This window comes from Cyanistes caeruleus, chromosome 21 (assembly GCF_971803275.1).
Source record: "Cyanistes caeruleus chromosome 21, bCyaCae1.hap1.1, whole genome shotgun sequence".
Taxonomy (NCBI): domain Eukaryota; kingdom Metazoa; phylum Chordata; class Aves; order Passeriformes; family Paridae; genus Cyanistes; species Cyanistes caeruleus.
The window spans coordinates 6186572-6210282 of NC_141721.1; the positions used below are offsets into that span (position 1 = coordinate 6186572).

Consider the following 23711-nt stretch of genomic DNA (forward strand, 5'->3'; position numbering starts at 1 on the left):
GGGTCAAAGGCCGTTCTAGCCCAAGAGTTTCCCACTGACCTGGGATGTCCCTGCATCCTGCTGGAGCAAGGCAGCTCCCTTCAGAGGAGAAAGAGATGGTGGTGGGAGCTGGCCTGGGGTGTTTGTCAGCACTGTGTGGGCAGGAGCTGCCTCTGGCTCTATGGGTGGATGCTCCCATCCATCCTCCCAAGCCTGGAGACGAGGTGTTGGACACAGCTTTGCTTGAACTGGGGAGTGGAAGAGTCGTGTACTGCTGCTGCTGCTGGGGGTGCTGGCCAGGAGGGTTAGAGAGCACCAGGGCCAGGCCACACGTGCTGCCCCAGCAATGCACAGGGACCTGCCCTAGTTCGAGGGGGGCTCAGGCCCATGGTGCCAGCAGAATTTGGCCAAATTTTGCCAAATTTGGGCCCTGCTGGCTATTGTGGGATGATTCTGCCCATGTCAGGGGAAGGGGCTGCAGGAAAATGACATGCTTAGAGCAGGGTCCACAGCACTGGGAGTAGCTAACCTGGCTTTTATTAAAGCTTTCTTCAGAGCTCTGCTAAAGCCCTTCCAGATGTGAGCTGCCAGAGCCATCAGAGCCAGAAGGACCCAAGGAGCGGGGAAAGCATGTATTGTGGCTGCAGTTAAAATGGTATTGCAGAGCAGGGAGGCTCCTGGCCTGGCTGAGGGATGAAGGGTCTTCACTGCCATGAGTGGGACAGGGATGTGTGGGAAAAAGGGTGAAAAGTCCCTGGGACTGTGGTGTTGGCTGTGGTGGCTGCATGGCAGTGCCGTGGGGGATGCAGTGCTGGGGAGGAGCACAGAGGAGCTGGAGCAGCAGGACTGGGGTTGGCTGTGGTCTGGCTGCAGTCTCGTGATCCCAGTGTCCAGACCTGCTGCAGAGTCCCATGGGAGCCTAGGGCAGCTGCAGCCTTCCTTCTCCTGCTCTCCAGCAGCCGCAGGGCTGGCACAGAGGAAGCAGCGTGGCACTTGTTGGGCTCTTCCATGTGCTGGGCTGGAGCACCAGGGAGGGCTCCATGTCAGGAGCCATTCCTGGGCCATGCTGGAGACAGCAGCATTGCTACCTTGCTGGGCACTGCTGTTTTCCCATGGCTGAGGAGCTGCTCAGGATCACTGTGACACAGGGCTGGGCATGTGGCAATACCACCGTGGTGAGTCTGTGCCAAGAGCCAGGGCAGCTTGAGCCTGTCCTTGGGACTGTGGGGTCTTGTTGTGCAAGAAGGGACATGATGGACCCCACAGTGCCCCCCCATCATGACCTGCAGTGACTTTATAGGCAGGGGAGCAGCAGCTCCATGGCTGGAGCAGCAGCTCTGCACATCTTTACACTTGCCCAGAGCATCTCCTGACCCAGCAGCTGCAGGAAGCTCCTGTGTCCTTGCAGAGTGACCCCATGTGCCTGGCGCAAGTGTGGCCTGGCAGCTGCATGTCCCGAGCCCTGGGAGCCTCCACCAGCTCCCATATCCCATCCCTTTCCCCAAGGGGACATTAGTGCTGGGCTGCTGGCCCTGTGCATTACAGGGATCGATGGGGCCAGATCTATACCACCAGCTGGGGACCAAAAAGCCCCAAAAGGCAGCTGCACCCGCCTCTGCCCAGCCCTGGGGCCCGGAACCCGCCACGGCACGTGCCGGGGCCTTGGGAATGCCAACACCTCTCGCTGCACCCGGGCGCCGGGGCAGCGTCACTGAGTCCCCTGCTAGCCCCAAAGCCAGAAATAGCAGAGCCTGTCATTCCCAGGGGTTATAAATAGCCTTGGCTATGGGGAGATGTTGTTTTTCTGCATGGAAAACGCTGCCCTAGTTCTGTTTCATCAATCTGCCGCCAGAAATAGTCCTAATTTCTTGGAAGTTTCTTGCTTCTCGGGTGTCGGTTAGAGCACTGCCTTGCAGGGGCTCTGTGGAGAGGGCAGGACAGGGGGGCTGAGCTCACCTGACTTCAGGGCACAGCCAGAGGCACCCCAGACCCTAAAGGGGAACCTCTCCATCCTCCAGCAGCATGTTGCCCAGGAAAAGTATGTCCTGCACCCTATACCATCTGCAGATCAGGGGCTTTGGGGGCCACCAGGTTGGGATGACAGCAGGTTTGGCATGAGGCTGTGTCCCCACAAAACTCACAGACCATTTCTCTCCACAGCTGGACCCACAGGCTGTGCAGACGAAAAACTGGCACATGGATGTGATTGAGATGAACGGGGTAAGTGGGGCCAGGGGACCCACAGCCCCTCGCTGAGAATGCAGCCCCTTCTTGCCTTCAGGCCAGCCAATTCTCACCCCCTGTCTCCCACAGATCAAGGTGGAGTTCTCCATGAAATTCACAAGCAGGGACATGAGCCTGAAGAGGACCCCGTCCAAAAAGCAGACTGGTGTCTTCGGGGTCAAAATCAGTGTTGTGACAAAGTAAATGCAGGGCTGTGGGGCTGATCTGCTCTGGTGGGTGTGGGGTTACACTGTGTCCCCTTGCTCCCACCAACACTGGGGAGCTTGGCTTTTGCTCTCTGCTGGGGACTTTCCTGTTCCCTTTGCCGTTGCCATCTTTCCCTCCTGCATGCCCATCCTGGCCCTGGCCCGGGGTTTGCAGGGCTGGGCTGGCTGCCACGGGTTCCCCTGGGAATCTTTGCTGACTGCTCCGCTTCCCGAGCCAGGCGCGAGCGCTCCAAGGTGCCTTACATCGTGCGCCAGTGCATCGAGGAGGTGGAGAAGAGGGGCATCGAAGAGGTCGGCATCTACAGGATCTCCGGAGTCGCCACTGACATTCAGGCATTGAAAGCTGTCTTTGATGCGAGTGAGTGTCCTGGGGGAGCTTGGTGTTCCAATGGGACCCCCCCCCAGCCCTCTGCAAGCCCAGGGTTTGGTTATTGCACTGTGCATGCGTCAGATATGCCACTCTGCACAGGAAGGGACTGGGGGTGAGGAGGCACAAAAACAGCAAAAACACCCAGAGATCCCAGTCCTGTGTGTGCCTCGATGCCTCTGAGCTGCCGCCACTCCTGGCTGGCTCCTGGGAGTCACTGAGTCAGGGAAACATTGCAAATGGATTTGCAAATCGTTCTGTGTCCTGTTTCCCAGCCAGGCAGGAACCACTTGGCTTTTCCCAGCCTCAGCTTGGCTAATGGGGCTGTGAACCCAGCAGTGCTGTCCCTGCTCTCCAGCTGGCAGCCTATCTGGATAGCTGGAGTGACACAGAGGGTGGAGACCCGGAGGGGAAAGAGGGCAGAAGGCCTCACATGTGGGTGCTCTCTGGACAGATAACAAGGACATCCTGGTGATGCTGAGTGACATGGACATCAATGCCATTGCTGGCACGCTGAAGCTGTACTTCCGTGAGCTGCCTGAGCCTCTCCTCACTGACAGACTCTACCCCGCCTTCATGGAGGGGATCGGTAAGAGCTCAGGGATGGGGAAGAGGTTGATGCACAAACGTGGCTCTGTTTGGCATTGCTTGCTCTGAGACTCCCAAGAGTCCTTCCCAGCTCGGCTCACTTGGTCCTGGCTATTTTTGCTGGCTCCAGGCCAGCTCAGGGCTTGTGGTGCTGCTCCCCAGTGCTCACACACTGGCTGCTGGGAGGTGTCTGGCTGTGGTGGGTCCTGCTGCTGCACCAGACCCTGTCCTGAGCCCTCTCCCCCTGCCTCCAGCCCTCTCGGATCCTGCTGCCAAGGAGAACTGCATGATGCACCTTCTCCGCTCGCTGCCTGACCCGAACCTCATCACCTTCCTCTTCCTGCTGGAGCACTTGAAAAGGTAATGGCTCAGGGGCTGCCTGGGACGGGTGGGAGATGCAGGACGAGTCTGTCTCACTGCTTTTCCATGGGGGTGGGACATGAACGGAGTTTGAGCTGCTGTTTGATTCCTGTGGTGCCTGCACAGCTGCAGGCTGTTCCCAGACTGGAGGCAGATGGTGCTGTGCTGGTGCTCCAGTATGGAGCGGTCCTGTCCCAGCCCTTCCAAGAGGGTACAGCTCCAGGTGTGTCCCACCTGCCCCATCTCTCTGGGCTCTGGTGTATTCTCAGGCTGCAGTATCTCTCTGGTATTGGTGTTGGCTTTCCACATCTTCTCTCCTTGGGCTCTGTAGGATGCTGGGGGCAATCCTGGAGCCGTTCTGCCCCTCCAGAGCAGCCCCTGGTGTCCCAGGACCACCGGCCATGGTGCCAGCAGGGCCTGTGCTGTGCCTGGCCAGTAACTCCAGGTCAACTCTGCAGGGAGCACGCGGCCCCTGGAAACAGAGAACACTTGGCTGCTGCAGCCGGTGTGCAGCTGGTTGGATGAGCTCTGCAGGGAGCAGCTGGTCTCAGCACAGGACAGGAATCAATTAGGAGCTCTGCAGTGTCCCCCTTAGCAGGAAAACAGCTCTGTGTCCCTTCCCAGTGCAGCAGTAGCCCTTGCTACAAGGTGCAACAATCCCTGTCACCTGTCAGCAGCGGTTGGCAAAAACCAATGATAGGCAGCACTATGGAAATGTCCCAGAACTGCAGGTGACACCTGTCCCAGGGTGAGTGAAGCAGTCAGTGTGTGGTTTGACAGGCTTTGTCTTGGCCCAGATGAGATGCATCCAAACCTGGGGACCCAAAACCCGTGGAAAGCACAGGGCTGCATGTGGAAGGACAGCAGAGCAGAACACAGAGCCTGGCCAGAGCTTGGAACTGGGGCTTATGGCTCATGTTACTTGCATCATGAAGGCTTTTTTTTTGTTCCTCTGGTTTGGCTAAAACCAAACAGAAAAAGTGATTGATGCTGGGGGATGGAGAAGGAAAAATCCATCCTGAGAACCGGGCACAGCCAGTTCCCACATCTGCTCCCCTGGCCGGGGCTCAAGCGAGCAGCCTGTGCCGGGGAGCACAGCTGCCTCCTAACATGGCAATGTTATGGTCCTGCTTCCCTCGATGCTGGCAGGGCTCCCACAGGGTTGTTGGGGCAGGGAGCCTCGAGGGGAGTGGGTGCAGGGGGCACAGGCTGGTGCAGAGCTGCCCTGCAGGCTCGGGAAGGGTGGAGGCCCCGCAGTGCAGAAGTGAGCGCTTGGTTGCTGCCACATCACACCCAGGGCTCCCGGCCAGGCCCGGCGGCTCCGGCGGAGGCCGTGAAGGGGGCAGAGCTCTCTGCCCTGCACCTGGGTTTTCCGAGGGCTACAAAGGACAGTGAAAAGCTGGAGGTGCCTCACTGCTGCTGGGAGAAGGGAGAGCAGCTCTCGGCCTCCACAATGCCCCATGGCTCCCCACTCCTGAACATCGTTAGGGGCTGACACCGCCTCTCTCCCTGTACCCCACAGGGTGGCTGAAAAGGAGCCTATCAACAAAATGTCTCTCCACAATCTGGCCACAGTCTTCGGGCCAACACTTCTAAGACCCTCAGAGGGGGAGAGCAAGGCACACCTCACCTTGGCCTCTGACATCTGGTCCCATGATGTGATGGCCCAGGTAAGAGCTGGCTGGGTACTGGAGGGGTTCACCTGCCTGTTTGGGTAGATTTGTTACTTTGCTGGATGGGACAAGCTGGGAGGTGGCAGCTGTTCCCCTTTCTGTAGTAACACACACCCCCCCCCCCCCCCCCCATTTACCTTCTACAGGTCCAGGTCCTTCTCTACTACCTGCAGCATCCTCCCATCTCCTTCACCGAGCTCAAACGCAACACACTTTACTTCTCCACGGATGTGTAGCCTGCAGGCAGAAGGCACCAGCTGCAAACACTCCAGTTCCCTGCTGGGGGACACGGACTGGATCACAGCCCCCAGGGGAGACCAGCCCAGACCCAGGACGGTGCTGCCAGCAGCTCCTGTACAATCACGTTCCAGTGGCCCGGTCCCACCAGGTGCCAGGCCCTCTCTGTAAAGTAGTCGTGTCTTATGTCCCTTCTTGTGTTCAAGGATTGTTTTTATGTATATTTGCTCAACGAAAGAGGTAGTGACTGACAAGAGCTGTGGACACAGGCTTCCCCCTTGGCTAGTTTTCTCCTGGACTCCTTTCTGCCTGCTCACTCCTACCAGACACGTGTCGCCTGAAGCCTGCAGTGCCCCACGAGTGCCTGTTTGCTGCCCAGCTCCCTGCCCACACCTGCATGTGCAGCACCAGCTTGCTCTGAGGCCGGGAGCTCACGGGCTTCCCTTCCTGGTGACAGTGACAACAAGCTCTGCTTTGGCTTCGCTGCCTGCGCAAATGTTGGACCCTGTGCCTGGATCCTGCTCCGGCCCGAGCAAACCTGCGACCACGAGAACAGAGGAGCAGGGTGCTGCTTCCTCCCTGCCAAGGCTCTTCTGGGTGTTTTCAGGCCAGTCCCTTCTCCAGCCCCAGCTTTGCCTATGTGGTGTGGCGTGGCAGTTGCTCCCCTCGCTGGATTTCACCTCTGAGTAGCATTATGAGGTAACCCCTCACACAAGGCTGGAGCCAGAGGTGCTCTTGTGGTCTTGATCCACAGCAGGTTGAAGGGATGGCCAGCCAGGCAGGATTGCTTCATGCACCATGGGCTGACCCCATGTCTGCTCTGACTGATGTGGTCCCAAATTTCCCAATTTGGAAATTTGGTGGAGAACATGGTACCTGCTGTTCAGTTCTATCTCTGCCATAGTGAGGCACTCATGCCCCTGCCAGCCCAGCACTGCCATGAGCGCTACATGCACCCCGTGGCACAGCCTGCTGGGGCAACAGCTTTCCTCCCATCACCATGGGGACAAGATGTTTTTTCCCCCCTCCTTGGCCTTCCCTGCTGCACTGGGCACATGGCAGCACATGGCCCTGCCTTGGCTGGCAGAGGCAGCTTGGCTGCCAGAGGCAAGTGCTTTGCAGCAGCTGGATGGTCACCCAGCCTGGGAACCAGCACAGAAGGATGGGAGGAGGAAAGCCTTCATGGCCCTCGTGACTGAAGGCAGAAATGCTTTGTTCTGTCTTTCTCCCAGAGTGGTTGCTGCTGGATTAGCTGTGCCCAGCCAGCTCAGGTCTGTTAGTGGCTCCAGTTCTTGACCCCTCCCAAGCTGATGGCTGGAGTTGTCACGCCATGTCCCGAGGCAGGACAGGCTGCCCGAATGTCCGGCTCCCGGGATGTCCCCCACACTCCCACGTAAGTGTTGGAACCTGTTGGGACACGAAACCTTTCGCTCTGTGAGCTGAGTCCATGTTCATGTGGGAAAAGCCCCCCCACCTCCCCAACTGCGTTGGCCCTGTGCTCTCCTGTGCCAAATGGAGATGGATGAGAAGTGACCAAGCATGTCCCTCACAGTGGCATTGCCTTTACCCTCCCAACTAATGGACTGTTCCAGGTAGAGCCCAGCCACGATGCACCAGGTATGTCCTCAGCCACATCCCTGGGGAAGGCAGCACCTGCCAGCCCTGCACCAGCAAAGCAACCAAGGAGGGGAGGTCTCAGTCCCCCTCCAAAGGGCTCACACTCCAGACCCTGCTCCTCTTGACTACCAGCTAAACAGAAGGGAAACAGCGTTGCAGAAAATAACCAGGCATCTGTCTTGGCCCTGGACCCAGTAAGGAGGCCGAGCTTTAGATCTGACTGCACTACAGATCCCTGTGTGTGTCTGATTTGTTACATGTGTCCAAGTCTCTGTCCACGACACTGTCATTCCAGATGGAGACTCTGTACAGCCAAATCTCCCCCCACGACAGTGGCTGGAGGCCCGGTCCCCACGGCCCAGCACAATGGGCTGTGGCTGTCCCCATGACTGGCTTTTGCTTGTCCCTACAGCAAGGAAAAGAGGGGGGTGGACTCTTGCAGCTACAGGTAGAATAGAACTGTTAATTAATATTTGACTTTCAAAAGTTGTTAAGGATATATTTTTGTTTGTGTTCTGTTTCAATTTCTGTAGATTATAAACTTTAAATGGCTGTAAAACCTCATGAGGAGAAAAAAAAATGTTAATAAAAATGCAAAGCCCTGATATTTGCACAAAAGAATCCCTGTGGTGTTGCTGTTTGCACTAACTGATCACCTTGGTATTGCAGCTTCTTTTTTCTGTTGTGGAATTTTTGCTAGTTGCACTTCAAGCCAGTGGTATAAGCACAGGCAATGTGCCAGGCAATCTTTGAAGAGACTTCTTATGGTTTGGGCTACATCCTTGCATTTTGGAGAAAAAAAAACCTGGACTGTCTGGAGCCAGCCTGTTTAATCAGTCTAGAATTACTCAAGCTTAAAATTCAGCTGACTTGCACAGCTTCTGGCCTGAGGATACTGAACAGGCAGAGGAAGGGACATCAGATCTGGAAACATCATCTGATAGATGACATGGTGCTGTCTCCCTACTTCTTTCCATGTGGGAATGGGAGCCAATGTGTCTCCAAACTGACCACTGTATCAGCCAAAACACATGGGTAATATTGCTCTCCCAGGTTAACAAGGGCTGTCACTGTTCTGGGATGCAAACTGTGGATGCAAAGGAGGGGAAGTGGGTGAGAGAATCCATATTACTTGTGTGCACTGCATCTGAAATGCCACTGCCTCAAAGATGAGAGGTAGTGTTTGCCTTTATGGAGTGGCTCAATAAAGGTTAAAAATGACCCTCTGAGGTCTGAGAACAGAGTTTGGTTAGAAGAGGAGAAGGGCAGATAGAACACCAATCAAAGAGGCAGCAGCTTCTTGAGCTAACAAACAGATGTTCTGATCTCAGCACCAATGTTGGTCAGAAGTAACACTTCACTTGTGCCCCTGTGTAACACTGGGGCACTTGGAGGTGGCACAGGGACGTGATGGGAAGCAGGCTGTGTGCAGGGTTATCTGTCAAATACTGGTTTATTCTCACAACTCTGCTTTCTAAGTTTCACTATCAAACTGCTGGAACTAATGGGGTGAGCCTGGGGCAATTAAAGCAGTAGCAAGATTGTACTCCCACAGTGAGGTTAAATCAGGCTAGCCAAGTGGCTACAGAGAATTATACTTCAGCAACAACCTCTCTTTTTCCCTTAAACTGTTTTGTTCATCTGCCAGTAACCACACAAAGGCTAAGGATTCTTTTCTGCTTTTCCCTTTAAAACATGGTAAAGAAATCTGGCGCTCATCTCTGTACTTGAAATAAGACAAGTTGTACAGATGGAGATTTGTCTTCAGATGGTATTTTAAGAAAAGCCTGGAACAAACTTATTTCTCCACAGGATCTTACCTCTCCCCAACAGAGTAGCAAGCTGCAAACTGGTGACTGTTAAAACACTTGCAGCACCTTCAAATATGTGGTAACCTAAATTGGTGCGTTTCTCCTAGAAGATAGTCCTTCTGCCTTCTTTTGATGCTGGCAACAGACTTAATCAAAAATCAGCCCCAAAGGATCAAAAGTGCTCAGAGTCCAGGCATATTTCCTGGAAACTGAAGTTAGCTGATCTGTCCTGGAGATGCTGCTCTGTGCCTAGCTCCATCCTCCCATGCTCCCACAAGCCTGCCTGGAGCAACTCGCCAGGGCTCGCAGCCAGGTTGCTGTTAGTCATTCAGAAAGTGGCCACCGCCACCCTGCTCACACTGGCCAGGACTCCAGAGGCAGTGGAAAGGTAAGCCTGATGGTTGTGCCGTGATGCAGGCTCTCAGCAGCAGCACTGGAACAGGGGATGTTGCTCCCGAGGGACAGGGCTGTTACCGGAGGTAGTAATCGACTGCAGCGGAGAAAGCGGCGAATCCTCCGCAGCCGATCACCCCGGCCTTCAACCCAGCTGCAAGGAAAGGAGAAACAATGAGACGAAGTAGGAAAAATATTCTTCTTTCCAGTAACTTGTGCTGGCTCAAAGAGCTCACAGAGGCTCACATGTACTCTCCCAGAGGACACTGCCACTGCCTGGAGCCAGCAGGATTTGTTCTCTCAGCGCTGTGTCCTCAGGCTCACCCAGGGGACAGAAGAGAACCCTCCAGTGGCCACTGCTGATTTTACTGTGCTCTCATCTGAGCCCTGCAAGTGGCTTGGTGGGACTAGGGAGGGATAGGAAGAGCAGCTACTGCTCTGACAGCTCTAAGAGGATTAGGTAGAGGACAGACACAATTTAACAAGCTCAATTAGAAGCACTTTCAAGAGCTTTCTTTTAATTTATGCTCCATAAAACAGGACAGTTTTTTTTTCTCATGGAGAGTGAGAGAAGCTTGATATTTCTGATGAACAGAGCAGCTCTCTCCTACCTGGGGATTTTCCCAGATGTTACCACTAAAGGAAAGTCCCCAGTAGTGCTGCTGGATTAAAATCCCAGTGCTCCTTCCCGTTCACATATAAGTAGAATTTTCTGTTTGAACTGATACATGAGAAAGGAGAAAATCATTTTACACATGGTACAAAAGAAGAGAGTAGAGTTCTTTAGTTCTAATTTCAAAGGAGAGTAGCAGAGACAGTGAAATGGTAGATGTCTAGAGCTCAGTTAACACAAGAGCTTCTGAGTTGCTCTGTGTGTATTTTTGGCTCTCTCCCATGACACCACAGAAGAGTGTGGACAGCCATCACCATTTCCTGATTTTTCTTTCAAGTGAATTTGCCGATTTTCCTCTATGACCAACCGTTCCTTATCCACACTTATTTTTGGAGCTGACAGTTCTGCCAGTCCACAGCACACTCTCACACTGGCTTCACAACCCCATGCAAAGAGGTTTACAGTGTGTGTGTTGCACTAAGAACATCGTGTGCTGCATAACCAAATTCAATCTTATCACAGTTATCACAGAAACAGGTCCCAGCAAGCACCACAAACCTCTGAAGCCGATGGCTCCTCCTGTAATGCAGCCACTGATAACGCTGTTCTTCCAGTCTGACTTCCCACGATACTGTGGAATTAGAAATAAGAGTCAATGAGTAAATAAGGAATTAAAAGTGTCTGCACTAACAGCAAGAAAGATTAAACAACCTTCCATCCCCTTCTCAGCTGAGGATGTTCTTCCCTCTGCTCTCAGCAGATGGCCCTGCACTCCCAAACTTGCAGGGCTGGGAAGGGAGGAAGGAGCAGGTAACTGGGAGAGGTAAGACAAATCCATATGGTGCAATGCAGTGCTGTGGGAAGGATCCTCAGGTGAGCTAGCACAGCCCCCAGAACACAGTCCTGAGTCTAAAAGTGCAATAAATACATGAGAGCAGCCCTGAGCCTGGCCATGTAGCTGGTCCTTGGCACAAGTGAGAGTCACAGCACCTGCTGACAAAGATGGACTATTTCCACAGCCAGGACATGCTGGATTTTCACCAGTGCAGAGATCTCTTTGTTCTGCTCCATTGTGCAAGCAGATACACTTTTCTTCTAGATGAGTTAAGAAGTAATTGTGCCTTTCAATTAAAAGGCAGGACTCAAATTCATAACAGGGTAATTTTCCTATTTAAAAGCAGATGATAGATTTACCACTGAGCTGCACAGGGTCATTTCTGGCTGTACAGGCCAGATGAAAACTGGCCTGTTATGCAAGAACTTTCATCAAAGGATCCCCTTCTGCATATGAAATTTTTAGACATTCAAATTACCATGTTGCAACTCACAGTTTGACATTTTACACAAGCACTTGAAGCTAGGGTTTTAAAAAGTAATGCCTATGCTTGCCAATACATTCAGGACTCAAACTGAAAAGGACTTTGCTATTGCAGAGTTATTTATTCTGTCAAAGAACAGCCGCTCTGAAGACAGATCTCAAAGCTGAAAAGCTTTGCTAGCCAAGAAAGGAAAAAGCAGGCTATTCCATTGCCCTGTTGCAAAGAGGATCTATGTAGTTATTTGGATCTAGTAAAAGATTTTAAAGAGTACCAGAACACATTTCTTAATGGTTGAGAGGCTCTTACTCACAGATTCTACCATGCATTCCGTGCAGGAGAACATAGCACCCACGATGGCAAAGTTCTTGGCGTAGGAGATGCCTCGCTGCCCCATGTCCTTGAGCACCTCTTTGGCTGTGGGCATGCGATAGGGATCCTTGGGATCAAAGCCCACATTGGTGTCAATGCCAGCTGTGAAGATACCAAATGCACCTCCCAGAACAAATCCTGTAAAAGATAAACAGAATGAAATTGACTTGGCTGGGTTGGAGCAGTTGCCCTGCAGGCAATGAAGCAGCTCTGCTCCTGCTGTCTGTGAGTGCTGCACTGTAACAGTGGCAGGAATCTTTTGGTACTATGGACACTTGTGACAGCCTGTACTATGCTGAGGAAAGGCCAAGAGCACCTGTGTCTCTCCAAGGAAGGCAGGCAGAGATCCCTCCCTGGAATACGTTCAAGGCACTGGAGTAGGCTTAGGAGGAGTATCAAAACATGGGGGCTGCAGCCTCTTCTCCATCTGCCCTTGTCCCGACGCCACAGGGACCCCCGAACCACCCCACAGCTGTCTGCCCCGTCCTTCCAGCGCCGCACCTCCCACACAAGCCAGCGCCGCCTTGAAGGGGCAGCTCTCCATGACCCGCTCCACCATCTTCTGCTCCTCGCTCTTGGGCGGGCAGGGGATTCCGCCGAGGGCGGCGGGGTCCCAGACGCGGGGCTGCCGCTTGTCGCCCACGAGGTGCTGCAGCAGGAGGCTGTACTGCAGCGGCGGCGGCGGCGGCGCCGGCTCTCCCGGGGCTGAGGGCGGTGGGGCCGCCATGATGGGCTCGCACACCCCCGGGCGTTCGGCGCCGCGTCCGGGCCCACTCGAGCCGCCGCGGCGGAGGTGCACGGGAGTTGTAGTTCCGCAGCGGGGAGAAGCCGGCCGTGCACCGCTGAGCTTTGACTACACCTCCCAGTCTGCCCCGCGCCGGCGCCTTCAGGGAGAACTACCACTCCCGGCATGTTCCGCGGCTCGCCGCGGGGATTGGCCGTCCCAGGCTGCCGGGGGACTACATTACCCGGCGTGCCGCACGGTAGCCCCCTGGCGGCCGGTGCAGGTGAGGTGAGGGCTCCGGCTGCAGAGCATCCCTCGAGCGCGGCGGCGGTCGGCAGCGGCTGCAGGTGAGCGCGGGGAGGTGAGACCAGCGCGGGGAGACTTGACGGAGATGGGGAGAACCGTCAGCCTCGCGCCGGGCATCCCCGTGCTGGGGAAGCGCCGAGGTGCCGCAGTGCGGGATCCAGTCCCTGTGCTCTGGCTGAGGTGCGGGGAGGGGGTGAGGTGTCGCCGTGTCCCCGCCGTGTTCCCGCCGTGTTCCCGCATCCTCCCCGCGGCTGACTCCGGCAGTGCGCCGGTGTCTGGGGGCAACAGGTCCCGCACGCTGCCCGTGCCCACACCGTCCCGCCGGAGCCGAGCCGGGGCTCTGAGGGCGGCCGGGCTCCCGCAGCCCCCGCGGGGCTCTGAGGGCGGCCGGGCTCCCGCAGCCCCCGCGGGGCTCTGAGGGCAGCCGGGCTCCCTCAGCCCGCGCGGGGCTCTGAGGGCGGCCGGGTCGTGCCCGCAGCTCCGGCGGGGCTGCACGGCCGAAGGCAGCGGAGGCTGACAAAGGAGTCCCCGCTGTGACACGGCCCCACCGGAGCGCCAGGACATCCCCGGCTGCTCCATGGGGAGAGCTCGGTCTCCTCTGGCGTGGGACAGCAGTGTTACTTTAGGACATGTGTAGCTCAAAAGGGCTCTGAAAATATCCACAATATTCTGTCACAAATTCGAACTTGGCTCGTGTGAAATCATGCACAAACCTTAGCTCTGGGGAGTTCTGTTTGGTGATAAGGTGAGAAATGTTGCTTTTCTTTTGGCAAACAAGGTGCAATGAGCATTTAAAAAAATCTGTTCCTTGCTTGTGTTGATTTTTTCTTCACTTGTTTTATTTTCTTGTTCTTGTGGACTAGAACCAGTTTTCATCTTCACAAATGACAATAAGAGTGCCTTAAAAACACCTTTCTTCTTATTTGATACTTTTCTATTTTAAGTAACCCTAGGTTTTAAAATCTATGAGAAATAGTTGTCTTGGTTTCAATAAGATGCATGGAATTATTCTATTTCAATGACTGAAAGCTACTTTTAAAAATAAGTAAATGGTGCATTGGTATAAAGTCTTCCTGATATCCCAAAATACAACGTTTTAGAGGTCCCAAAGTAATAAATTTTCTATTTTAGTCCTTTTTTTCTCCTTCCTGCTTATGTCTTAGTGGAGGTAGGTTCAAATAACGATTTAAATGGATGGTTTTATTACTTCAGTACTTCATTAGACGAAGTTCAACAACTTTCCTCTAAATCCCACTGCCCTCTACTGGCTGCACCAGCAGGGCCCACCTGCCCGCTGCTATTCCTTCTTCTTTTTTTGTCCTTGGAGTTTTTAAAATTGTTTTTGCATTTTGTTGTTTTGTTTTTGTTTGGTTGTGGTTTTTTGTTTGGGGGTATTTTCCTCCCTTTTATTTTAAGGTCAAAACCAGTGAAAAAACACGTGGTTAAAATCTACTACAGGAGGATCTTGACAAGGTAGGGGAAGTTGCTGGCAGGATGAGCTCCCTAAGGAACCCTCAACTTAAGATTTCAATCTTCTTGATCCAAAATACCCTTGCTGTGTGGATTTCGAAGTCACACAGCAGAGCCTAATTTCCAAAGGCCTAAAGGGAAAAAACATATGTTGGATTGGGAATTTCAGCACTGAGAGTTTAAATGTGTAGTTGAAATACTGATTTGGCTTTCTTTCCCCTTTCCCTCAGTTTTGGAGAAAACGCTGGGTTGCTATTTATTTGTAAATAAAATATTTAAGCAAGAATTTTGTAAATATGTTTCTATAAATTATACTTACTTATGGATATTAATATATAATTAGATGTTATTCCACCCCCTAGATATTTAATAGTTTTCTCCTCTTCCCATTCATGCTGTTCCATGTTCTACAGACAAATTCTGGTGACTGAGTATTTGAATAATCTCATCTGCTGGAACAGATTTTTTGTGTGGGTGAAATCAGATGGAGGATTAAGGATTAAGGATTTGAAATATGAGAGTCCAACACATCTTTGATAAACAGGTTGTTCAAATGAAACTTTCAGCTGTTTCTTTTTTTGAAGCCTGTGAACCTTCATCACTGCAGAGTGTGCAGCTGATGCATCCAACCCTCTTCCTTCTCCCTGACTGCTGTCCCTGAAAGCCACTCTCTTATCCTAGAGCTGTTCCGTCCGGTGCAAAACTCAGGTTATTTTTAACCTTGCCTAGTCCCACGAAATGAAACATTTGGAATTCGAGTGAGTGTGACGGCAGCAGCAGGCGCAGATATCCTGAGCTTTTGTGCTGCTCCAAGGAGCTCGGTGTCTGTTTCAGCAGAGGGCAGCACATGGTGACACTGGATAATTGCGTTTCACTTGACCTTTACAGTGATTCAGTGACTCCCACACTTCAGTATTCTCCAGACAGGGTAAATCTTGGAAATAATGAGGGGTTTGTCAGAAATCCTGCTTTTGCATATGTCTTGGTTATAGAGTTCCCAGGTTTTGAATAGACTCTAGCAGTGTTATTAAAAAATTAAAATAAGTTTTCACAGTCCTCAACTTTTATTTTGTCAAACTTCCAGTTCCAGAGTATTTTGTGAAGTTATTCAGCTGGACAAGAAGTGACTGAAGCTGGAAGTCAACAAGAATTAGATCAAATCCATTCTTTTTCACCATCCTATCTGTGGGCACCATTTTTTCTAGATCAGAACTGTCATGATATAAGGGTGAATAAGAAGAGGTAAATTAGTGGGTATTTTAATGAAAAAAGGAAAAGCTTTTAATCAGCACAAGCAGAAGAAAGTGGGGCTGCTTTGCAGGTGGTCACACTGCTGATCTCACCTGTTGTGTACAAAGAGGTTTCCAGTGGCTGCAAAAGGGAAGGTGCTGGGACCTGCTGGGCTTCGTTTCCACCCTATGGTGTTCTCATCTATACATTAAATTCAATTCTTTCCTACTTCTCACTAACCTTGTGAATGTAGTGTTTTGTCTTTTTTCTTTAAAAGACTTTAGGTTTGAAAGTGCACTGGAGAAGTGAAGTGCTTTGTGAAATAGATCTCATTTCAGTGAAGGAAAGCTGTGCTTCAGGCTCTGTACTTTCTTTGGCTTTTGAGTTTAACAAATTTATTTGTTTGAGACAACTGGGTTGTTTATTTTCTTCTAAAGTGCCTTTCAGTGTTGGAGAATACTGTGTCTCTACCATGGCTAATAGATTAAAGTACTAAGAAAAAGGTTAGATTATAGGTAGGTGGCAGGTATATTTGAGTTAAAACTCAAAAGCTATCCTGACTCACTGATTTTATGATTTTGGTTTTTTTTTTTGCTTTAGGTCAATATAAAATAGACTGCAGAGAGAGATCTTGGACTAAAATCCCCTTTTAGAATCAGCAGACTTGTTCCTTATGACTGTGCTCTGTAACTCAGAGAGAAGGAACAGGATGTGGCTTTTCAAGATGAGTGTTTGATCCTGTCTGCTCTCCCTAAAGTTTTAGATCTCAAAGTCTGCACCCCTTTCGAAAGTAAGGTGGTTTCTTTGTGTTTGTTCCACTTCAGCTAGGTACTCCTTCTCCTCTTCACAGTTTGCTCAATATTGCACATACTTTTGTTTTCACCTATAAAATTTGAAACACACTTGTGCTGTCTATAAACAGTTTCAGGCATCATCATCTCCCAGAGCTTTCAGCTGTTGCTATAGAAGCCTAAATTCTCTTTGAGAGAACTTTCCAATAGAAAGAAGTTGATACTGCAGGAAAGTTGTCATGGAAATATGCAGCAAAAAGGGAAAGGAAATCTTAGTTTGATGACTATTACACAGGCTTACCCAGCCTGGTGAAGTGGCTCCCTATCTGGAGATCTGCTTCTGCCCATTCTCTTGGTTGTATTCCAGTGGATTGGAAAGCTGGGGACTCGAACCTAAAGAAATAAATTATTTAACATTTATATAACCAAACATACCTCTTCAACTCAGAGAGCTTTATCTAGATTTGAGTTTCCAGTTGATGACAGACCAGGAGATTCCCAGGAGCCTGGCTCTGATGGGGGATGGAGCTGTGGCACAGCTCTTATATTTATGGCAATGATCACTCTGAAAGGATTTACTGATGTACCACGATTGAAATGAGGCTTTCAGAACCAATTTTTAAATGACAAACTAAAAATAGTTTATTCTTCAAGCTTCAGTGCCATTCCAGATTTGAACAGGAGCCCTTTGTGTCCAGCTAAATGATGGGATAAGCAGATCCAGTCCCATAAATTACTTATACCATCACCAAGTTTGGTTTGCTCTCTGGTTTCAAGCTTTTTGTGCCCCTCTTTCTAATGCCTCCTGATATCTAATAAATGTGATTATGAGTGAGCTGCCTTTAAATATCTATTACCAGAATCACCATGGTAACTGCTGTAAGAGTTTCTTGCTGGTAAAAGGTTTCCAGCTCCCCGAGATACAGCAGGGCAAAATGCTTAGGCTGTTGTTTTCACAGTTTGAATGAGATCAAAGAAGACAAAATAACATATTCCTGATTTTTGAAAGCACTGGATGTTAGTGGGACTGAAAGTAATAAGATTTATTCTGGAGCCTGTCCTCAGGAATAGAGGACAGTTCCACAGGCAGGGACAGCCCAGGCTTTCCTTGGACAGCAAGCTCCTGCAGGAACGGGAAGATGTCACTCCCACTGGCTGAGCCAACACTTGGCCTTTCTTTCAATGCTATCAACAAGTGAACTAATTAACCCTAATGAAGGATGCAAAATTGTGATATTCCACCTGCCACAGGAGCAGGCAAAGTTGCTGAGTGATTCAATGGGGAGTAGAAAAAATTGAACTGGCTTGTGTGTTCTCAAACTGCTCCATTTTCCTCTTGGCCTTCAGCTGCTGTGTACCAGGGCAGTGGTGTTAGCTGGGCAATAATCAGAGTGATTTCCCTGCTGTCCTGATTTCCAAATCTTCTTCCCTTCTCTCACATCTGCTTTCTGTCTTGAGCTCCTGTTGTGCAGCCAGTCAATCCTTTGCTCTGTAATGACAGCTGTTTCTATAGGCTTCCACATGACAGAGTCACTAATGTCCCTCATGCAAACTGTTACCTCAGGGGGTTGTTTTGCTTTCATTTATTTATTTACTTATGGTGAACAGGTCACAAACTCCATAGGAGTTTCTTCTTCCTTTTCATGCTGCTCTCTTGCTTCATTGCGCTCCTACTTTAATATCTGCTGGAGATTTTAAATTATCACTTGCTTTTATAGGAACACAGAAAACTGAGCACCTATTCCTGCTGCTTTCCCACTTCATTGCCTGTGCCTCCTGCTTCTGGCATTTAGGTTTTTTGGTAAGAGAGGCTTCTGCTCTGGTAATGAGCTGTTTGGTGTGGCTGTGCTGCACGGGAAAATGAGACCTTGAGGAGAGGAGCAGTTTGCATCCACTTTGTGTGTGGGGGGACAACTGGTGCAGCAAAGCCAGCACGAGTGGCACTGAGCACGTTTGATGGGAAGATTGTGCCTGCAGGATGAGCTCATGCTGGTGAAGTGTTGATATTTGTCCTTACCTGCCTCATAGGCAACATGAGCCACGTGCCAAGATCTTTTTTGCTGAGCTTAAGGAATGCTTCTAATTCATTTTAGTTATAAGGTTTATTGAGTGCCAGATTTGCACCAAAGGTTTAAAATCTGAAGTGATTATGATCACCGACCTAGAGATCCAAGGAAGTAATTTCATAAGAAGTCTTGAAAGCAGAACCTGAGTCTCAGAATGGAATTTGCCTGCATTATACCACTACTTGTTTCTTAATGGTTCTTCTCTAGCATTGTGGTTAAATCTGGGAGAATCTCAGTGTTTGGGCACTTCAGATTTCAACCGTATGGTTCAATTTCTCAAGCCTGCTAAGCTGATTTAAAAGTTTAAGCAGTAGCAAACCTGTTTGTTCATACAAGCTGTCTAGAAGAAAGGAATTGTTGAACTTTAATTTAGATTCTCCCTTTTTTCTGGATTTGATTACATCATCAAAGCCAAATTTCTATGCTGAATTTCTGGGTGCCTCTGTATAACATGTCTGTCAAAATTGCTGATTTATATGGGAGTTAAAATCAATGAGACTGTAGACCCTTGCTAATTTGTGATATTTATTCAGTAATTTAGGTGATTTTATTTCCTGACCTGTAAAATAGATGAGTTAGTAAGCTACTACAATGATCAAGTGATTCTGATCAAGTGTCTGTAAAAGATGCCGAGAGGAAACACGAGTTGGGAACTCCAAGGCATTGCTGTGTGGGGAATCAAATATTGCCAAGAGCCTTTTTTCTGCAATCCTGATCTGCATTAGAGGCCTTGTTCCTCTCCTGGGACTTGAACTCCTCGTGCTTCCGGAGCTCCCTCTGTGGATTTGTCCTGGTTTGGTTCCTGCTGCGCTCCCCGTGATGATCCCACAGCTCCGCTCCCGTTCCGGCTGTCGGCACTTCCAGCACGAATCCCTCGGAAACAAAGCCGATACCTCAGGTCTGTCATTTGCATCCCCCTGAAACGCACCGAGAAGTTCAAAGCAGTGGGACATTGCTCCAGAATCCCATCGGGGTTTTTAATTCCAAGGCAGTCTCCAGCACGTGTCTTCTCTAGTACTTCATTTTGCTCTGCAGCTCTGCATTGTCAGTGATTTAATGGAATGTTTTTCTGTTCTGGGCTCCTTGGAGTTTCTAACCTGTTGGAATTTCTCTCCTGTTAGGTGATAAAATGCCAGCTTTTCCAGCATGAGATCCCTCTGGGACAAGTAAAGGGAGCAAGTAGGGTTGTGCAGGATTTTGCCTGGGTGTAGGCAGTAAAAACTTGCTGTGCTACTTGAACGTGGTAATTCTCTATGAATTGTTAATGAGTGCCACATTATAACCTATATAGCAGAAAACAGCAAGGAATAATGAAATAGAAAGTTACTCCCTTTCCCTTAAGTCTTTCTTGCTTTTAATTATTGAAATAAAATTTAAAAAAATCAGCTAGTAAAAAAGAACAAACAGAACAGTCTAAGTCTTATTGTCCTCTTTTGGGGAAGAGTGCTTAGTATTGCCTTTTTTGCATGTTTAGATTTACCCACATTTTGAATAATAGGGTGACTGCAGGAAAGCTCTTCTTGATTGTTGATGATGCCGAAGGAAGTAGAGACATTTGAAAATTGCAAAGAATAATAAACTTTGCATAAATGTGTGCAAAAATGATCAGTGATTTTTATTTTAAGTACATGAAGTGTGATGAGTGTTTCTTTGCTACACAGATTTCCTTTCTCATTTTGCCTTTTTCTGTGGATTGGCTTTTTTTTTTTTTTGGGAGAGGTAGATAAATAGTTGTTAACTCTTGAGTGTTCTACTCGGAAATGACAGAAATACTGAAAAATGCTGGCACATCTTACAGACTTACTTTTGGAACAGGCAGTTTCCTAATTCTATTTTTGACTGACTCAGTGGCTGTTCCCTTGGAAATTCTCAAGTTGTTGTCTGGTCTTCTGAAATTTTGGCAATAGGCACCAGAGGAAGCTGTTTTTCTTGTCTTCTATAGCACTCTATGTTCCATAAAGCATTATCTGCCTTTTTTTCATTTCAATTTAATTATTCTAGCCTCTTCCAGCAACAAGCATTTTCTCCACTTGCAGGTCAAAGCTGGTAGCCACAGGCTGAGCTCCTCAGGTGTTGAGTAGGAACACAAAAATGTGAGTAGTCTCTTGAGAACAGCGAAGGAAAAATAAATCCCAGTTGTCCAAGCCAGCTCACACAGCTTGCTTGTGCTGGTGGAGCCTTTTGGCAGCAGTTGCAGGAGTTCCTTCCACACATTTGATCAGCAGCATCTTGTTGACTGAGCAGCAGTTGTTTTTGTCAAAATGGAAAGTGGTGCCCCATGATTCACTCTGCAAACGTCCACCAGCGGCGTGAACTTCCAGACATCTGCACTGCAACTGAGAAAATAAAGAAGTTGGGATCAGTTATGTCCAAAAGGGAAGAAAGCATGGAGTAAATGCTGTCCCAAAGCCACGGCCTGACTCCACTAATGCTCACTGTCTGATGCAGGCTTGCTTTGTAATTGCTTTTGGTTAGCTAACTCCAGACAGCAATGTCCCAAGCCTTACAGCTGAATTAGGGACTTGCTTTAAAAAGACATTGTTATTGACGTAATGGCCTTGTTTATGGAATTTCTCTCCCTTGTAATTAAGATTGTTTCATGCACAAATGCAGTTAAATATGGCATAAGTATCTGTAAATGCAAAGTTATTTTAAACCTCATTCCTTATGTGAGCCTTTTTTCCACACTATTCATTTGCTTCTCAAATGGGCTGTGCCACTCAAAATTCTGCCCTTTGCCCATTTTATTACATCCTTATCCATGTTTGTTCTGATGGAATTGTACCATTAATGCAGTTTACAACATAAAGCCTTGAAATTCCTCAAATGCAGTATTTTAAAGGTATTAATGGTGAGGTTTGATCTTATTTTCTCATACCTTGTAGGGAAGTTGTGAGAGCAAGTGCATTGAGCAGAATGCAGGCAATATGTTCACTGTTATTTTGTCTGTCAACCAATTTTGCCAGCTGGGTGAGAAACTAGCAGATACTTGAGGAAAGTTTATATTGCTACTTTGAATTGTTTTCTCACCCTGGCTGTGTGAAAGTAATCATGGTTAAGGTCCTGGCTTTCTTTGAGCCTGGCCAACTCATTTTAGCTGTTTGTTTCTGGGCTGTTTTTTCATTAAACAGAAAGGCAATTTATCAACTCAGAAAGTTTTATGCTGTATAATTATTTGGTCTAAGTAAGGAGATTGGGTAATTATAGCCATAAGGGCTACCAGAAAACCTCTAAATAAACAAATATACTGTCTGGTCTTGTTTGGTTTGGGGAAATTCATCACCACTATTCCAGGCTGTCTCCCCAAGATGAAGTATGTAAATGTTGTGACTGTCTCCTTACAGCCAAGCATTTAATTTTCAGGTTTCGGTCAAGTTATATTTATCAAATGTATCCCAAAGATATTTGAGAGTGCAATCCAGGAGCTCATCTTGCCTCCCCACTCCCTCATCTCAGTTCTTTATTTCTCTTGGCTGGAGGACAGGAAAACCTATCAAGCTGCCAACACTGTTATCCCTCGGAGCCCAAACAAACTCACCAGCAATGGCAGAGGGGAAGAATGCTGCACTCTGAAGAGGGTTTTGTTTCTTCAGCCAAAGAAGCTTCTCAGCAGGGTGTCTGCACCTGATGTCCCTCTTGTTTGTGAGCTCAGGGTCCAGGTACCTGCACCTGTTTGCCCTGAGCTGGTATTTTTGAGCTGCATCTGTTGAGTTGTGAAGGTGGTCCATGATCAGAGCAGAGGGATGAGCTGCAGTCCCTCCCTCCCCTGGGTACCCAAGTGACCGAATTTCCTATGCCTGCATCATGTGTGGGCTCACTTCCTGGGGGAGGAGGAACACTGCATTCAGATCAAGTATCTACAGGAACTTCCTCCTTATCTGAGCTGTGAATAATCTCAAGAACTCTGAATGTTGTGAGAAAATAGAAAATGGTTAAGTTCTACAAGCAGTCACACAGCCTGACCTCGGATATTGAAGAAACTGTCAAAATAGGCTGGATAGAAGGATTGATACATTGTGGATGTTGGCAAAGTTGGAATAGCACCTGACTAAATTTAGGCACTTAACACTAATAATGTCTGCTTGAGACCTGCTAAACACAGAGCTTTATCCTGTGCTAAATAAGTCATGGTGTGCTCTTTTGTCTTGTTCTGTCATTTTAAGGTAAGGCAAGAGCTCATTAGTCTTAAGGAAAGTTGGATCCCAAATCCATAATCTTCAGAGAAGACATGGCTTGGAGTCAATCTGTTTTTAAGGTTTGGTTACTCTATGATAACAGTAGTGGTGCCAACACTGAGCTGAAACAAATTTACTCTTGCATAACATCAGCTTCCTTCAGGCCCCTTTGGCACCTCGAGTAAGGGGGCTGCAGTAAGGTTGGACTATTTAGATCCATCAACACTTTTTAAATATTATAAATCTTTACTATTTCTCTACTAGAAACATCTACTGTAGTATTAACATTACTTAAATACCAGGTTCACGCTGTTGGGAGGGAGAATTGCTGATCTGTAGTCACAGGCTCAATGTCTTTGGTCAGAGACACCAGGGGGTGATCAGAGCCTCTCTAGAACAGAATTGGACAAAAAGCCCTGTTTTAAGCATGTTGGTTTTCTGATTGAAATTTGGATTTGATGTCTTTGCATCCCCTTTGTCTCCTTCAACTTGATACTATCTCTGCTTGCTTTAACTCTGTTAAGACCTCTGGCCTTTTTCTTCCTGTTTTCAATCATGAAATTATTTTCAAAAATCTGAAGGAGGAGGAATGTTTGCAAGCATTTGTTTGCTCTTTTCCTTTATTTGCTTTCTTCTAAATAAAGAACATATTGACCCTTCTTGGGCAGCTCAAGTCACTCAGGAGACTGATTCTGGTTAGTTTTGTAAAAGCTTTTCTCTTCATACATCTTCCTTCCCTACACCCACTTTTCCACTTTGTTGAAGCAATGATGCAGGCAAGGGAAATGTCTTAAGGTGTCCTGGCTGTGATTCCTGGCACTCTGGGGGATGTATTATTGTGGAATAGAAAAAGCTTTTGAAAGCTGCTTCTGTGTTTTCCTCTGAAAATGCCTTTTTTCTATGCCACCTCCTTGCCCTTTCTCCGTGGTCTGTGCTGCATGTTTTTGCTTGATTGGATCATCCAGACCATTTTGTGGTTTATGCTGTGCCCAGTGTCCAGTCCTGCACTTGGGGATGATGGGACCCTGAAAGAAGCTCTTCATCTGCTTTAAGGGTTGAAGCATCTCAGTGTTTTTGACGTAGGCTACAAATTGCTTTCTTGCATAAATCCTCCTTGCTTTGATGAAAATATAACATTTGTCATTCCCCTGAGTAAGCGAGTGCCTGTGTGTG

General features: G+C 48.9%; 3 protein-coding genes and 1 long non-coding RNA gene across 26 annotated transcripts in view; 2 read left to right on the forward strand and 2 right to left on the reverse strand.

Annotated features, from left to right (window-relative positions):
- The window catches only part of ABR (ABR activator of RhoGEF and GTPase), a 38928-nt gene extending 31039 nt beyond the window's left edge, over positions 1–7889 (forward strand). For 6 of the 9 annotated variants that reach the window (XM_086859262.1, XM_086859261.1, XM_086859265.1 and 3 more), the window contains 7 exons: positions 2140–2199; positions 2293–2402; positions 2648–2787; positions 3251–3385; positions 3639–3744; positions 5267–5414; positions 5564–7889. In XM_086859262.1, coding sequence (XP_086715388.1) covers positions 2140–2199; positions 2293–2402; positions 2648–2787; positions 3251–3385; positions 3639–3744; positions 5267–5414; positions 5564–5653 — 789 coding nt within the window. In that variant the 3' untranslated portion in view covers positions 5654–7889. The remainder of the gene's footprint in view (positions 1–2139; positions 2200–2292; positions 2403–2647; positions 2788–3250; positions 3386–3638; positions 3745–5266; positions 5415–5563) is intronic. The other 3 variants (XR_015278471.1, XR_015278472.1, XR_015278473.1) reach the window with 1 other exon arrangement.
- TIMM22 (translocase of inner mitochondrial membrane 22) lies at positions 7744–12662 on the reverse strand. Of its 2 annotated transcripts, XM_023939534.2 has the most exons (4): positions 12278–12662; positions 11718–11914; positions 10647–10719; positions 7744–9629 (listed from the first exon to the last, which is right to left on the reverse strand). In XM_023939534.2, exons 1-4 carry the CDS (start codon positions 12501–12503, stop codon positions 9553–9555), a joined length of 573 nt encoding a protein of 190 aa, XP_023795302.2. In that variant the 5' UTR covers positions 12504–12662; the 3' UTR covers positions 7744–9552. The 2 variants fall into 2 exon arrangements, with proteins under 2 accessions (XP_023795302.2, XP_086715393.1); XM_086859267.1 differs by lacking the exon at positions 7744–9629 and having other exon boundaries at positions 10510–10719; positions 12278–12510.
- The window catches only part of SPECC1 (sperm antigen with calponin homology and coiled-coil domains 1), an 87502-nt gene continuing 76356 nt past the window's right edge, over positions 12566–23711 (forward strand). For 2 of the 14 annotated variants that reach the window (XM_086859259.1, XM_086859260.1), the window contains exon 1: positions 12775–12847. The gene's annotated coding sequence lies outside the window, so the exon portion shown is untranslated. Of the gene's footprint in view, positions 12987–13139; positions 13552–23711 lie in introns of those variants that run through there. The other 12 variants (XM_086859255.1, XM_086859258.1, XM_086859247.1 and 9 more) reach the window with 11 other exon arrangements.
- LOC111937790 (uncharacterized) lies at positions 18872–22998 on the reverse strand. The gene is made up of 2 exons (XR_002868764.2): positions 21902–22998; positions 18872–20699 (listed from the first exon to the last, which is right to left on the reverse strand). It is a non-coding gene; the product is annotated as an uncharacterized LOC111937790 (long non-coding RNA).